This window comes from Rhynchophorus ferrugineus, unplaced genomic scaffold (genome assembly GCF_030347505.1).
Source record: "Rhynchophorus ferrugineus isolate W39M unplaced genomic scaffold, kcgeb_rfMv2 rfM1, whole genome shotgun sequence".
Lineage (NCBI taxonomy): Eukaryota > Metazoa > Arthropoda > Insecta > Coleoptera > Curculionidae > Rhynchophorus > Rhynchophorus ferrugineus.
The window spans coordinates 37,695,798-37,713,078 of record NW_027472580.1 but is presented as its reverse complement, the minus strand read 5'-3'; the positions used below and the strand labels follow the sequence as shown (position 1 = coordinate 37,713,078).

The 17,281-nt window shown below is 32.4% G+C and overlaps 2 protein-coding genes and 1 long non-coding RNA gene across 3 annotated transcripts; 2 read left to right on the top strand and 1 right to left on the bottom strand.

The window, feature by feature from the left end:
- Nucleotide 1: 1 nt before the first annotated feature.
- Nucleotides 2–9,894, top strand: LOC143196581 (uncharacterized). Its single transcript, XM_076404383.1, has 2 exons — nt 2–170; nt 9,519–9,894. Exons 1-2 carry the CDS (start codon nt 99–101, stop codon nt 9,750–9,752), a joined length of 306 nt encoding a protein of 101 aa, XP_076260498.1. The 5' UTR covers nt 2–98; the 3' UTR covers nt 9,753–9,894.
- On the bottom strand, nt 1,768–17,176 carry LOC143196569 (pyrethroid hydrolase Ces2a-like). The gene is made up of 11 exons (XM_076404340.1): nt 17,042–17,176; nt 16,854–16,991; nt 16,635–16,793; nt 11,642–11,777; nt 11,390–11,584; nt 3,328–3,536; nt 3,123–3,261; nt 2,451–2,623; nt 2,274–2,403; nt 2,086–2,218; nt 1,768–2,027 (listed from the first exon to the last, which is right to left on the bottom strand). Exons 1-11 carry the CDS (start codon nt 17,087–17,089, stop codon nt 1,832–1,834), a joined length of 1,656 nt encoding a protein of 551 aa, XP_076260455.1. The 5' UTR covers nt 17,090–17,176; the 3' UTR covers nt 1,768–1,831.
- Nucleotides 13,170–14,823, top strand: LOC143196583 (uncharacterized). Its single transcript, XR_013005771.1, has 2 exons — nt 13,170–13,523; nt 14,769–14,823. It is a non-coding gene; the product is annotated as an uncharacterized LOC143196583 (long non-coding RNA).
- Nucleotides 17,177–17,281: the final 105 nt, after the last annotated feature.

Genomic DNA, 17,281 nt, shown 5'->3' with positions numbered 1-17,281 from the left:
ATTATCTGGTCAATTGTTACTGATAAGCATGAGAAACTTTAATAATTTTAATTTTATAATCAAAGTATCATAATTATTACCTATAACAATACGAATAAATGGATATTGTGGTCGCAGAAAAGAATATCCTTCAATTCAATCTCGAAACAGGCCCAAATTTCGACTTTCTAGTAAGTTAAATGATATTTCTGCTTTTTAATTATATAGCTAATAGCCACGTAAGCCACGGATATTTCCGAATTACTTACTCTAAACAAAGACAAGCGGTAGCCTTTAATAACTCGTCAAAACTGTGAGAATTTTGATGGGAAGTTTTAATATATCTCACATATATTTCAATCCCTGTAGAACCATCTTTATTAAGTTAAGCTCATTTGAAAAGGAATCTATTAAAATCATTTGATTTGGTTTTCCCATTATGGATCTGCCCGAAATAATTATAATATAACAAAATATTATCGATAACATATTTGGTTTAAATAAATTTATTGTCACACTATATAAAACCAAAACAGTTTTACTAAAAATGCCCCAAAATTTTTCCTCTTTTTAATTTTCGTATGTTTTTTAGTCTAAAAATGTACTACGCTTTTATTAAAATTGTACCTACTTTTTCATATTATTTTTAATTATCACCACTATATTATAACACATCATTTAGTATATGTTCTTTGCCTATATTTCGTTTTTGTTTGCGTCACAATTATCAAAATAAATGTTAGTTAGAGTTATTTAAACAATATTTAGAGACGAAGCCGTATATTTAGATGAATGCTGTATATGATGTTGCTGCATATGGCAATGCATTTTCAAAAAGTTGCTGCTTGTTATGGATTTTATCACTCGGTGCGCTCAAATCGACGACAAAAATTAGAAAATTAGTTAATTAGTTATGGTTTATTTATTTTAATTTCAATACCAACCCATTCTTACACTAATATTTCTATCAGTTATTTAATTTTTTTATGTTGGTACAGAGTAGCATCAATATCAAAATGATGCGTAATATCACTGAAATATAGATTATTTATATGAGTTCTTGTTTGATTGGGTTTACATTTCATATCTGTTATCCATTCTTCCTCCAAAAACATACTGTTCGCAACTTTCTAATGGTAACCGAGCTCATATGCTATTCGTTTATCTCGCTAAAAGTCAACAACGGATTCCCTTCCCTTTAACACAGGTGTAGTGTATAAAAAATTTAAAAAAAAAACAAAAGATCAATCAAAACTGATTCATATATAGGAATACATATATATGAAGATTCGAAACTGTTTCATGTTATTACATCGCTTTGCCACACCATATAGCTTTGAATTAATAAAATGACTAAAGCATTGATAAGTGACGGTTTGCCTACTGTTAATCTCAACAGCATATAGTCAGAACAAGTAGAGCAACTGAAGTACTTGGGATTTGATAAGATGGCTCGTGTTGTGGAAACCAGCTCCTATAGCAACTTATTATACCAATTCTGTCAGAATCAGAAACTTAAATACTGTAACATTTTAGCATCTGTAAGCTTAATTTTTTTCAAATGCCATGCTTAAACCAAATTCTACATATTTCTGTCCGAGATCGTACTGGAAATCAAGTAATTCGATTAACATATGACATTCAGCGTAGATTTAGACTTCGACAGGTCAACATTGGTCAAGATCATGATCAGTGGCGATATTTGGTGAAAACTTCCACCAGCGGCAGCGTATTCACGATAAGTAGACACTGTCCAGTTATGGATGGATGATAATGATAATCATATAATAAACAAAAATGAAATTAATTTATTTAAATATTACTGTATTCCAACAGACTTATTTATATAATATTAAAAGGTATTATATGGTCTGTAAGAGTAAGTATTCCATATGTGATCCCAAAATATTAATTCTTTGACCTTCTTGCTTTTCCTTAACACTAATTTGTCACCGATATCTAGTTCTTCTACATCACTAGGTGATACAGCACGCCAGACGATGTTTTCAAGTATATCAGCTGCTGGACGATCATCAGGAGTAGGATTTCTATCAATATGATAACTGTAACAATTTTAGATAACTTACCAATATCTTAAATACTTACGAAGTTTTTATAAAATTACTCCACAATGTTACCAGACGTTGTCTCGTTATGAAATCTTGCTCAGTTTTAAGAGGAACTCTCGATACATTGAAGAAAAAAGGTACATCTGCACCATGTCCCACTTTTCCAGCACCTAAGATCATTATTGTTAGCAATTGTTCAAGCACAAAGACAAAAATTAACATTACCTGGTACAGAAATGTGTATAGAACTTGGTGTACCGACAAATGAGAATCGATAAAGGTAAACAGGCACATATTTAGACTGCAGCACTGCTTGTTTATAAGTTGTCCGTACGAATCTGTCCTCACTTTGCCACTAGAAGCTTAATTTTGAGCACTATTTACTCTAGAAAATGTACTTACCCTAAGGACAGCCGGTAAATCATCAGCAAAAGATCCATTCTTTCCAACATAAAACTCTTTAATTTCTGCAGCTACTTCTTTTTTGTCTATATTATCTCTTAGTGGCATATTTGGTACTAGTTTCTTATAATCTTCATCTAATGTTTGGCCTTTTTCTTTTAAACTGTTTATGTCTATAAATTGAAAGTATAAAAAATTGGTAATTTATATTGGTTTGTTACGAAAAGTTCATTCATTATTACTATTATTTCAAAAGAAACAATACCGAGAATGTCAAGAATACTTGGGGAATATAACATAAATTGAGGCAACAGACTATTCATATTCATGGAATTCTGAAAAGGCACCATCAGTATATATATATATATATATATATATATATATATATATATATATATATATATATATATATATATATATATATGTATGTATATATATAATTTTATGTAGGTAATATAGCGATGTAGCTGAATTAGGTCTTCACATTTAAGCCATTCAATACGAGTTTACATATATTGCAAAAATGAAGTGCTCCGTTTTTTACTTATTCCACCACCAATTTCTTCTCAATACTTATGTTAGACAATTGTATCAATTACAATTGATAGCGATATCTCATGAGATTCAAATTTTAATTTTTGATATCATTTTATTGTAATTTTATAAACTTACCATCGTACCAAGCCAAACACTCTTCTGAGTTGTATCCAATGATAGTAGGAACTCTAACAAAGTCTCCATTTTCCATAGACTCGTATACCGGCCTGGTTAAAAATGAACTCTCAGATTCCACCTCCAAAACGGTGGAAAACTTTAAAAGATATTAAAATTATTTATAATTACGTTAAAATAAATTCTTCCGAAATAATTGCCTCACCCGTGGCTTTATTCCGTTGGCATAGCGTATTATATCTTCAACAGGTGCCGATTGTAGCAAATTTTTCACTTCAAGTGAGCTATTGGCTTGAGTTATCCTGGGATCAATTTTGCTTGCCAATAAATAGGTTAGGTATTTGGCTTGTTTAGTCGTTTTAAAGAAATCACTCAAAGAATTTCCACCTTGCATTATAGCTCCTTTGAATAAACCTAGAATTAGGCAGAACGTGTTACTATTACGTGCTTGTATGTATTTTGATCAACGACACTATTGGTGTACATGTGGAGTAACTGTTCACTACGATAGTTTTGACATTTGATATAGTTTGACACAAAAAATAACAGTTTTTCATTTAGAATTAATGATTTATTCAGTGTATATAGACGCTAATCATGGAACAAAAAATTGCATTTTCGACATTCATTACTTCGTTATTTACAGTAGTTTAAAAATTTATAGTGATGCTGTTCCATCTATTCTCGGTTTTGATTTCAACATTTTAAAAGTATGATTGTTTTAATTAGATGGATTTGATGAACCGAAAAAGGCAATGAATTGCAAGACCTATTGAATGACAACCTAGCTCAAACTCTTAAAGAAGGTTTAGGTAGCTTAGTAATAGATGAAAAAACTGTTTTCAAAATGGAGGCAATATAATTTTTCCAATAGTTTAAACAATGTGGTCTCATAGCCTGAAAAACAAAGAAAGAGTACGATGGCATTTTCTATGACGATGGCAACTATGACAATTCCAAGTGCTAAAAGTCATGAGTTAGTTCAAGATAGCCATCCACATCGCGGTATGATGTGGAGGAATCAATAAGGTGTAGAGTGTTATGAGTTGCTAAAACTGAATGATATTGTAAAAAACGTATTGTAAAAAATCAGCAACAGTGAGTAACATATGCAAAATAATAATCTTTCACAGCTATGTTCTTCTGCATATTACATATCTGCATATCTGTGGGGAAGCATTGTTGCAGCTCGACTAAGAAGTTCTGCCGCACCTAGATACTCACTAAACAGAGCATCATCTGATTACCACTTATTCAGATCAATGTACCATGTCAGTCATGGCAAACTGTTTCAAAATGCAGAAGAAATGAAAAAATAGATGGATGATTGCATTACTGCCAAACCATTATCATACATGCAATATGGCATTACCAACTCTTGCCAAAATTTTTATTAATGTATATATTGTACCAGTTTTTAACTGTCTTTCTAAGGTGAAAAAATGATCAAAACGTACGAAAGCATCTAACATTGATCTGTCCACAAAGAGCGAGAATTTCATTCAACAACTGTATCCACTCCATAAATAAATAATGTAAAAAATGGGTTTTACTGATTTTAATCAAAAATGTACTCAATGCAAGAATTGCCTTTTATATATTGGGATTTCCTAACAATCGACCTTTAAAAACCATTAAAAAAAACGTGAAAAATGAGCGATTATTTTCAATTACTTTCGATGTAGACTAATTGAACAACACTGCATTGATGAAATTTTTGCGATAAGGAACCATCAAGATCTTTTACCTCCCTTATGGACAAATAAACACGGAACAAAATCTATATTCCGACAGATATAGATTTTAGAGAAATGTTTTTGATATCTAACATAATTAAAAAATAAGTAAATGTGAAAATAGGAAAGGAAAAAATACTATTAATGTCGTAGTTATTTGTTATATATACATTGATTTTTAACATGAATAAAATTTCTTTGTTTTTACCAACTAGGATTTATCTGGACTGGACCTACTGCTTAACATGGGCGTCCTCGACACATCGCCGTCCTCGACATTAAGCCAAAGGACTGGCGAGTGACCAACTTAGAAATAATTCGAAAAGATATCCGGTCTTACCCAGTCTGATCACTGACATAACTGGGGCCATTTTCCTTGTCGGATATTGCACTATTGCATTTTGGACAATCACAATTATAAACAATCACAAACATAAATTTACAATCATGTCCTAGCAGGATTTCAATCCGCTACTATCACAACAGTAATAGGATAGTCCTGGCGCCTTAACCACTGCCCCAACCAATACTGCTAAATACTCACTTTTGATGGATGTTGAGCAGAAATGAGCATTTTTGTTTTTCAAATTAGTTTTATCTAAACTTTCCAAATGTTACCGAATGAGTTTTGCGGGCATAAGCAAATGGAAGTTGAATTTTTATGTATAAATATTAAAAACAAAAAAAAACTAGCAGCCATTCCAGAAAGAATATGGAAATATAATTGATGTACTTTATGAGAAATGTTTGAATGGAGTGGAAGAAATGTTTTACAAAATGGTTCCAAGCATAAACATATTGATTTTTCATAAAATCACTCTGATATTAGGTTGATATTGGTTAGCTTTTAACCAGTTCAAATCTGAATCCGGGGTGATGATGCATTGTATTTTTATGTACTAAATCTGTAGATTGTTAATCCCAAGCCTTTTAAGTGTTAGTTTATTATATATATGATATATATATTGGATATAAAATAAGTTATATTTTATCATATATATGAATGTTCCAAGAAACATAATATATTGTTTTTCTTTCGATAAGAGATTACTACAAGCACGTGTGAAGTTTCATGTAGATTTATCTACTCATTCATATGTTTACAGATGTTCAAAGTTCACATGTCTCCTGTGTCCGCAGTATTTTTATACAATGTTATTTATTTGGATATTTTTAATGTCGTTCAAACTATTATTAGAAATATATAGATAACTCATCTTCGATCGGAGGAGTTAAAATTATAATCGTAAAAATAAAAATCCTAGTGGAAATAACGAATATAACAGGTCAATTGAAAAGTACCCGGCCTGGCACATAAATGGCGCTACTAGAATTAAATCCATATATTTTTTAGTTAGCCCTAGGGTTAGGAAAAGATGCTTGTACAAATTGGACAGCTGCCTGATCATTAGTTTGTGAATTATAGCGTTTTCAGTGAAGTAACTTTTGTTATTGTGAAAAAAACGAATAAAAAGGAATAGAAGGTGCAAAAACTTGGCTTGATGATGAGTTTCCGGACAGTGCCCCAAGAAAATCAACCATCAAGGATTGGTATGTTAAGTTTAGCGTTAGTTATTAAAAACAACGACGAGTTTATGATTCGGAACAGTGCTTGAAGATGATCAAGCGTAATAAACCCGAGTTTTTGCGTCGATATGAGACAATTAATGAAGCATGACCCCATCATTTCACTCCGAAGGCTAATCGACAGTTATCGGAGTGGACTGCACACGATGAACCTGCTCCAAAGCGTTGGAAAATGCATCAGTCGGCTAGCAAGGTTACGGCGTCTATATTTCGGGATTCGCATGGAATAATTTTCATTGACTACCTTAAAAAAGAAAGAACAATAGCGTTATTGTGCTGTTTGAAGGACGAAATCGCCGAAACACGGCCGCATTTGAAGAAAAAGAAAGTGCTGCTTCACCAAGACAATGCACCGTGTCAAAAATCCATGAATTGGTCTTCGAATTGCTTCTTCATTTACCGTATTATTCAGATCTGACCCCCAGCTACTACTTCCTGTTCTCAGATCTCAAAAGAATGCTCGCTGGGAAGAAATTTTCGTTAAATGAAGAGGTGATCGACGAAACGGAGGCCTATTTTGAAGCAATGCACAAATCCTACTACAAAAATGGTATCGAAAAATTGGAGGGTAGCTATTATCAGTGTATCACCCTTGAAGAGAATTATGTTGAATAAAAAAAATTTGCCCAATAAATATGTTTTACTATGGTAGGCCGGGGACTTTTCAATTGACCTATTAAATAAAATTTATCATCATCGTTCATCGAGGAGAGATTTCATCAGTAGCAAAATTCGGCGAAATTTATTAGACAATGTAAATGGTATTTCATTGATGGAATGGCACAGAAATGTGTCTTCAACTAGATCTTGATTTACTGACATCATTTAATTGATGATATTTACAATGTTGATGATCCACAAGTTGACAGATACTAATACATAACTATGAAATAGTATTTTTCTTATCAAACAGTAATATTTATTGAACATAACAAGCTGGAAATACCAGGTTATTATTAGTTTGAAAAAAACAAAACATAGATAACATATTACAAAACAAATAACATCAAGTATCATTATACATGGTACGGAAATATTAGATCTCGTGAAATTCTAAATAGAAATATCTTATTCCCCATCTTTGTTATTTGAATAAAATTAATATATTTTAAGACTCTCTATAAATAATTAAATGTATGTTAATTAAGTATTACATTAAAAAGTAAATATTATCATTGAATATATTGTTTATTTATTAGATATTTGCATATACTACAATCATTTAATCACTTTAAAGATGCATTTCTTGAGATATGTTAATACAATAATTAATTAATCAAAATATTTACCTTCGATGTCTTTTTTCTAAATACTTTTTGTCGCTCTTTACAATACGCCACAAAAATGTCTCGTTTTTTACTCGACAAGCAATGAAACTGTAAAGTTGAAACACTTGGTAATGACATTTTTGGCCAATTAGTATGGTAGTCATGGCAGCCAGGCTCGTATCTTTTGCATCTTTCCCATCAATTAATAATCTGTCTAAATGGTCTTTCCAAATTTGAACTATGTTTTCGTGGAATAAATCTTGTAATTCACTGCCTTCTTGCCTCTGAACTCCTGAACTTTCTTGATTCTTTGGACTTCCTTTTGTCATTGACATCAAAATCGAAACCAAAACCAATAATTGGGATATGATGGAGCAGAATTACCATAAGTTTCTAAAAGTGTTAGATTGGTTTCCGATAGATTTCTTCTAATAAAATAACAAAACTAATTAAAATTAAACTTGAAACATTGTTGAACAATTTTGATTAGCTTTTGTATACACTGAAAAACTCAATAATATTTAATGGAAAACCATCAAATTTAGAAATTAGATTAGTTTGTTTAATAGATGCTTAAATTGATATTTCGTAGTTTCACCAGTAGATGTTGTTAATCTATATACATAAAAATGAATCGTCGTTCATTACTCTCGCTAAAACTCGAGAACGGCTGGACCGATTTGGATAATTTTGGTCTTGAATTATTTGTGGAAGCCCAGGGAAGATTTAAAAGGTAAATAAATATGAAAATGCTTGAAATTAAAAAAAAAACAACAATTTTGTTTTTTCTTTCATGAATCCCCCGTCATTCAGAAATCAAATAGAAAGAATAGTTTAAAATGAATAGCTAATTAGAATTTTTATAACTTTATTCTCAGAAGGTAAAAAATAAACTAAATTTTAGCTAACTACAGTTGTTAACTATCAGATTATTTTTATGTGGATTAACTACAGTTGTTAACTATATATCATATTATTTTTATATCTTTTGGTCACAAATTAAATTTCTAACGGCTACCATAATTTTTGACATTTGAAAACCAACTAATATGTCGATCCATCTTCTATGTCGATCGATACCTCAGACAAAGGGTGCATCCTTCTATATTTTTGAGTGACGATTACCACTACGTCCGCGAGAACTTTCTTAACTTCGCTGATCCTTTGTGATAATGACAATTCAAATTGACATATTCAAATTCAATGTCAGAATTGCGTTCTTTAGAGAGTGGCAATGAAGTAGATAGGCTTAGAATACAACGAGTTTATGCACATCAAACAGAACAACAACGAGCACGACATAATGAAATTGAGCGATTATGCAGACACAGTGCTCCTGTTATCCTGGAACAAGCTGCATTTCACTATGATGCGACAATAGATTATTGTGCCGACAAATCGGTAAAAATGGAGGAAATGACAATAATTTGTAAATATCGCAAGGCGTTAAAATACAGTGGTGAATCTAGTGGATTATGTTGTGCTGGAGGCAAAGTGAAATTGCCACAATTGGTTCCACCACCAGATCCCTTATTCTCTTTAGTGTCTGGGATTGGAAATAGTTTTATGCACTTCTTGGCCAACATTTAGAAATATAACAGCTGTTTCCAGATGACATCATTTGGCGCTACACATATTATATAGGACAATTTCATGCCTACTTTCAAAGTATACCATAATATTTTATCTTATTAACTATGTATCTTCATATCTTTGTTACTTATTGATGTAGAATGAAGTATTACAACCATTTTTTATAATATTCAAGTTCAAATAATTATAGGACAAATCTTTAAAAATTACAGATACAAGGACAAATTTATCACTTACTGGGGGCACTGTTACCACTACCAGATGCAGATCATCAATTTTTACAAATATATTTTATGGGCAATTCAGATACGGAAGTTGATAAGCGTCGTGCTCATAATCCAATAGTGAAGAGAACCATTGTCCAAGAATTACAAATGTTTCTTCGTCAGAACAACAATTTGGTAAACATTTTCAAAATAGCATTGGATCGAATGCCATCTGACTGACAGCCACAATATTGTAATTCGAGCTGATCGAGCACTTGCCAGTTAACACACAAGGAGGTTTAATTCACTCACCATTGACGAAGTGGCTGTTGTCATTGTGGGAGAAAATTTACAATCTAGAGATATTGTGCTTCATCGTCGGAGTAATAATTTCAAACATGTATCAAAAACACACAGAACTTATGATGCGTTACAATATCCTTTGATATTCCGGCAGGGAGAAGATGGATACCATTTTAATAACAAAAAATGGTAAATCAAGTAACAGGTAACTAGAATGAACAAGATTAAATAATATTTTTAAATTTAGCTCATCTAAGTAACAAATTAAAAAATATCATTTTTGATTCCAGGTGCTGAAACCAACAAAAAGTTTTAGTATTTTGAATTTCTATTCATGCAGGCTCATGATCCGTGAAGATGAAGTAAATCATATTTTGATGTGTCGACGACATTTTCATCAATTTGCAGTTGACATGTATGTCAAAATTGAGACTAAACGATTGACATACAGCCATTTGAACCAACACCAGCTTCAACCAGAGGAATACATTCATCTCCGCGATACTATAAATACAGATGACAATGTGAATAATGTGGGAAGAATGACAATTTTGCCAATAATAGGAAGCCCGCGCCACATGCACGAATATACTCAGCATGCTATGTCATATCAGGTCTTTTATTTATCGATTGAGGCAGTACAAAGTCTGCCCAGTCAGCTAATAGATTTATAATAACCTAGTTCATATATAAAGTAAATAATATATTATATGTTCAATAACAACTGTTAAACACTAATACTAAACTTCTGATTAAGTTTCTGAGTAAGTCATCGAACATCCTATATTCATCAGCAATAGAATCAAAGTTTCGACGGCTTTTTAACAGCACCTAGACCTATCATAAGAATATAACCTATGTATGTATATATAAAATAATTCTTTGTTTGTAAATTATTTAAGAACATCTTATAATGATTAAGTATAAAGGGTTTAAAAGCAATGGAGATGCATAACAGAATAGTAAATATGTTGTACAAAAACAATGTGTTGTAAATACAATATTATCTGTGAAAACGAATATAATAGTTCTATTCATTTCATTAGATACAATGAGCAAAACTGTATGCCTCTGAATGTTACGGTCATTGTCGCATTCGCTAATTTTTAAAATCGATTTCGTTTTATAAAATCGAATTAAAAAAGTATCACTTATCACTCAAGTTCCGTCTAATTGGAAAATCATTAAATTCAGATTATTATTAGAACTGTTTGGACTAAGAGGTCAATAAGATAAAGCACCTACTTACACAATTCAGAAAACCATAGCTCAATTCATAAAGTAAAGCATTAAATTTCAACTTATTAGCCAAGCTTGGCTCCACTTCATTTTCGACACTTGCTATACCCCAAAAAACTAACTCATGGAAAACCATTTTCATCAAACGAATGAAAAACGGTTGAAATACTATGAAGAGTTCATTGAAATAATTGTATTAAAATTAGAATATATATTTCTAACTATAACTTCGCTTTTTATTTCTTTCATTGATCAACATATATTTATACGCTGCTTAATTTTGTTACGTAATATAAATATAATTAAAAGATAGAAACATTTATGCGCTACTTTACCTTTTGATTTAGGACTTATTAACTGAGATCCCACAGATATTCCTCCGGCACTTTCACCCATAATGGTAACGTCTGAAGAGTTCCCGCCAAAGAATTCGATATTATCCCTAGTCCACACTAAAGCCAGCTGTTGGTCCTTCAATCCAGCATTACCTAATACGACGTCGTCTACTGTGGATAAAAATCCCAGCGCAGCTATTAAATTGAAAAAATCCAAGAAATTACATTTAATAGGAATATTGAATATCATACTTAAGCGATAATTTATAGTTACAACAATCAGTCCTTGTTCAAGGAACGGTGTTGGATCAGTGCAAATAAAGTCGCCGGATCCTTGCTCAAGGGCACCGCCATGGATCCAGAATAATACGGAACGATTTGGTTTAGTCTAGAATGATATTAAATATATCAAATTATAGAACTAGAACCTTTTTATGTACAGCCGATTATGATAGTACTTTAAAACTTTTCTACGTATCCACTTATGCACCTATTTTTTGGTGTCTTCATAAGAAATAAAGCGCTAGTCAGGCAGATCACGACACATATGTCGGAGTAAGTAGTAATCAGGAGGCGCAAGGTCTGTAAAATACGGCAGGTGGGGTGCACTTTCCATTTTAATGTTTCCAAGTATGTGTTTATCGGTTTTGCAACATGCGGTCGAGCATTGTAATGCTGAAGAATCACTTTGTTGTATCTTTGCTCGTAATCCGGCCGTTTTTCGCACCGTGATAAGCTCAAATGCATCAATTATATTCGCTAGTGATCCCCATTGGCGGTTTCATCAAGTAATGTCTTCATCAAATTATTATCTACAAATTTTTTAACTGTCCAGGACGCTCTTCTGTATCAAAATCACCACATTGAAAATTGTAATTGCATTTTTATTATTTCATTTTATTCAAAAATTGTTTAAGATGTTATTTCAAAAAATTTTTCAATATTTATTTCCTTCCTTATATATATTTACAAGATTATATCAAATATGTATCAAATATATAAGTATTTTAAAAAAATAATTTATATACAAAAAGAAGCCAGTAACTGAGGGTGTATAAACCCATGCGTTAAACTCGAATTATTGTCTGATTTCAAAGTTAATGGAGCACAATGTAATGTAATGTAAGTAATGCATGCTGGCATAGCGATTTATTGAAACATCATCGTATTACGAATTTTATTGGTGACGTTATGAAAACACCGCTCATATACAGCTCGGAGATTTGAAACTTTCGACATTTAGAAACAAATGTCATTAGGAAGTATATTCCACATTATATTCCGACCACCTAGATCAATTAGGTAATGACAGTCGATAAATTTCGGTTGTTTCCGCCTGATTTTGCGACGTTGCAAATTATAAACGATCGAGAAGTAGAATCCTGTATACTACGGCAGCCATTATTAACTCTGATACTAGTCACAGTTTTAGAACTACTTGACTGTTTATATCCAGTGTTATTATATTATATTTATTCTTAATTAAAATGCTTACTTTTTACATTAAATTAGCTTAAGTATTGTATGGTTTTGTAACATTAATAATTTTTTTGTTTATAGATTATTTGTTATTGTGTTGTTCATATTTCGTTTATAAATAGTAGGCAGTAATGCTGCGTACAGACCGGGCCAACCAATGAGATTCGGCGTTGGATACCGAACATTCATTTACCTTCGATAAAACGTACATATTGCATTTGTTGTTACGAGCAAAGGTTCGTTGGGCGTAAATCCGAATTTTTTAGCGACGGCGGCGATTATAGTATATATATATATATATATATATATATATATATATATATATATATATATATATATATATATATATATGTATATATATATATATATATATATATATATACCTTCGGTCCACACCGCATTCGTCGATCCGCATTCATTCATTTCTTTTGATGTTACCGACACAACGGACTGTAATAAAATGCCAAAAAAACCTTCGTTGGCCGTTGTCAAACCGTTCAAACAGAACTAATAGTGTCCCAACAAAGAGCGTTTTCCGGGATGCGGTACCGACGCGGCACCTAAGCGGCACAGACGCGGCACCTAAGCGGCACAGACGCGGCACCAACGCGGCACAGACGCGGCATCGACGCGGCACAGACGCGGCACCGACACGGTACAGTATTTTTTTTTTAATCATTTTATTTTATTTTATTAGTATTGTCCCATATAGAAGAGTGATTCTACTAATTCAATTAGTGTTACAATATCATATTTAAAGCTAGACATTTTCTTCTTTTAACCTTAAAAATATCTCTGTACACAATAAAAATCGGCGTCTACACGAGTGGAGCGATTGTTGCTCGCCGACATGTCGTTTCCGGCAACGACACGATACCGACATATCGGCGAGTGTGAAAGGGTTCCATTTGTTTACGTGAGATTACGGGTCGACCGATATCGGTGTCGTGTCGGTGTTGTGTCGGTGCCGACAAATGTGAAAACCCCCAAATTCATTCGTTGTCTTTCATTGGCTCGGTCTGTACGCAGCACAATGGCTAAAACATATATTCATGAATATTATCAAAAACAGTGGCAGTAACGGTTATGCATGCTGGCATAGCGATTTATTGAAACATCATCGTATTACGAATTTTATTGGTGACGTTATGAAAACACCGCTCATATACAGCTCGGAGATTTGAAACTTTCGACATTTAGAAACAAATGTCATTAAGAAGTACACATTATATTCCGACCACCTAGATCAATTAGGTAATGACAGTCGATAAATTTCGGTTGTTTCCGCCTGCTTTTGCGACGTTGCATTGTATAAACATGTATAAACACATCCTGTATACTACGGCAGCCATCATTAACTCTGATACTAGTCACAGTTTCAGAATTACTTGGCTGTTTATATCCGGTGTTATTATATTGTATTTATTCTTACTTAAAATGCTTACTTTTTACATTAAATTAGCTTAAGTATTGTATGGTTTTGTAACATTAATAATTTTTTTGTTTATAGATTATTTGTTATTGTGTTGTTCATATTTTGTTTATAAATAGTAAGCCGTAATGCTGCGTACAGACCGGGCCAACGAATGAGATTCGGCGTTGGATACCGAACATTCATTTACCTTCGATAAAACGTACATATTGCATTTGTTGTTAGGAGCAAAGGTTCGTTGGGCGTAAATCCGAATTTTTTAGCGACGGCGGCGATTATAGTATATATATATATGGTCCACACCGCATTCGTCGATCCGCATTCATTCATTTCTTTTGATGTTACCGACACAACGGACTGTAATAAAATGCCAAAAAACCTTCGTTGGCCGTTGTCAAACCGTTCAAACAGAACTAATAGTATCCCAACAAAGGGCGTTTTCCGGGATGCGGTACCGACGCGGCACAGACGCGGCACCTAAGCGGCACAGACGCGGCACCTACGCGGCACCGACACGGTACAGTATTTTTTTTTTAATCATTTTATTTTATTTTATTAGTATTGTCCCATATAGAAGAGTGATTCTACTAATTCAATTAGTGTTACAATATCATATTTAAAGCTAGACATTTTCTTCTTTTAACCTTAAAAATATCTCTGTACACAATAAAAATCGGCGTCTATACGAGTGGAGCGATTGTTGCTCGCCGACATGTCGGTGCCGGCAACGACACGATACCGACATATCGGCGAGTGTGAAAGGGTTCCATTTGTTTACGTGAGATTACGGGTCGACCGATATCGGTGTCGTGTCGGTGTTATGTCGGTGCCGGAAGATGTGATAACCCCTAAATTCATTCGTTGTATTTCATTGGCTCGGTCTGTACGCAGCACAATGGCTAAAACATATATGCATGAATATTATCAAAAACAGTGGCACTAACGGTTATAATGTGGCGAGACATATGAGAAAATTTCATGCAGAACACACAAACTTCTTTATATTTTAGATATAATTAACTTTATAACACAAGTACGGCATGAAAATGACTTTTGTTGAATTACCTGGTGTAATTCACTAAATAATTTTCGGAGCGCTGGTTCGAGTTAATAAATAAGTCCTTCTTAAATAAGTCAGTGACTTACGAAACTGGCATCATTTAAATTCCTGGGTATTCTTTATCTTTCTTTTAATATTCTCGGATCAATTACTTCAAGTTCCATCTCGTCTATTATCAATCACCTTCAATGAATTTATAGGTGTTTTCTTGAAATAATTAAGACTTAAAAAAGACTTAAATTCATCTTCAATGAATCGATCATCATTTCGATAGATTGATATGGATTGAATTCGCCTGCTATTCATCAATTAAACTTTCTAAATATGTGATTATGATACAATGTTGACAATTTCGAAGATAGGGTGATGAGAGTGGAAACAACTAAAGGTGTGTATATAATTAATATACGATAACTGTAGGAAGTTGTATTGTAAAGTGTGAACGATGTATGTGCAGTCGTTTAGAATTATATATGAGCATTAGTTTAGATTGTATGAGGATAGAATGAATACTAATAATACTGTTTTGTAGATATGGCAAATGTATTAATGAGAATTCAGTGAGTAATTTTATCAAGAATGGTGTATACAGGTAGTAACAGAGGAAACAAAAAATACAGTGATAACAAAATGACTTGCCAAGCAACTACACCATCGAAGGAAGAAGAAACGTAAAAAAGCAAATATGCTCTCTAATAAAAGTAAAATACGTTTCTCGATATGATATTCTACGATATACAAATTGTTGATTAGGTAGGTTAAGCTATCAGGAGATACCATTACATAAAACAACGCGCATAAAACTCTACAGTATGGGTGGTGTAGAAAAGAGTTCAATATAAATATAATAAAATAACTCTAACCTTTAAACTTTTGTGACTGTATAATTAACTGTAGTTTAAATTATTCGATAATACATGCATTACATGTACTTTAATGTTAAAATAAATTATATTTAATAACATATTTACATCAATATTTTATTTAAACTAGAATTTTGTTTGACGTCAAAGTCAAAATAAACTAAAACTCATTGATGCGACAACGTTACGACCTTTTGACGTCATAAATTGAGATGACATAGGTTGACTGCTTCTTTGGATATACTATAGTTATTAAATGTATGAATGTTAATAGCCACTATATTAATAATAAATAGATTTAATTCAGGTATATCCGATTCTTTTTAATTTTACTATATTGAACTAACACTTTCCCTAAATATAAACAGCGGCACCCAAAATACATTAGAGGAAAATATAAAGCTTCTTTACCTTCTCGTCAACCTTTTCTGGCGAATAAACATTGACAAATAAGCAATCTTCGCTACAGCCAGCTGATGGTTTAATAAATGGTTTTCCAACATAATAACAACCTTTCCTATCTGTTGTAGCATTAAGAATGCCTTCCCATGGTGCTACTTTTACTGGGGGCTGTTAAAATTGTCGATCATAATATAGAATAAAATTAAAGATTTGATGAAATGAACTTACCATAAATCTTAACTTTCCTAAAGGAGGCTGTGCATACGGTATTCCTCTCCATGCATAGAAAGTTCGCCCGTTCGATGATGAAAATGTGGTGCCTCTCACACTCCCGTTAGGTAGATGCACCAATAATTCATCTGCAAACTAAACACTACACTAAAATTATTGCAACATTAACTCTGAATGCAAATTACACAAGAATAGAATATAAGCAGGAAAACGAAGCTACCGAATGAGTTCATAATGGATAAGAAGCATGTGGTTATATTAATTGAATAATTTTAACAACAATGTCTTATATTCAGTCTGTGTGGTTACATCATATTCTGCTAATTATCAAAATTATCAATATTAAACAAAATAACTCGAAAGCTCATTGCTCATATGGCCAGATTTAAATAAACAATTTCAAAATTAAAAAACAACAAATCTCA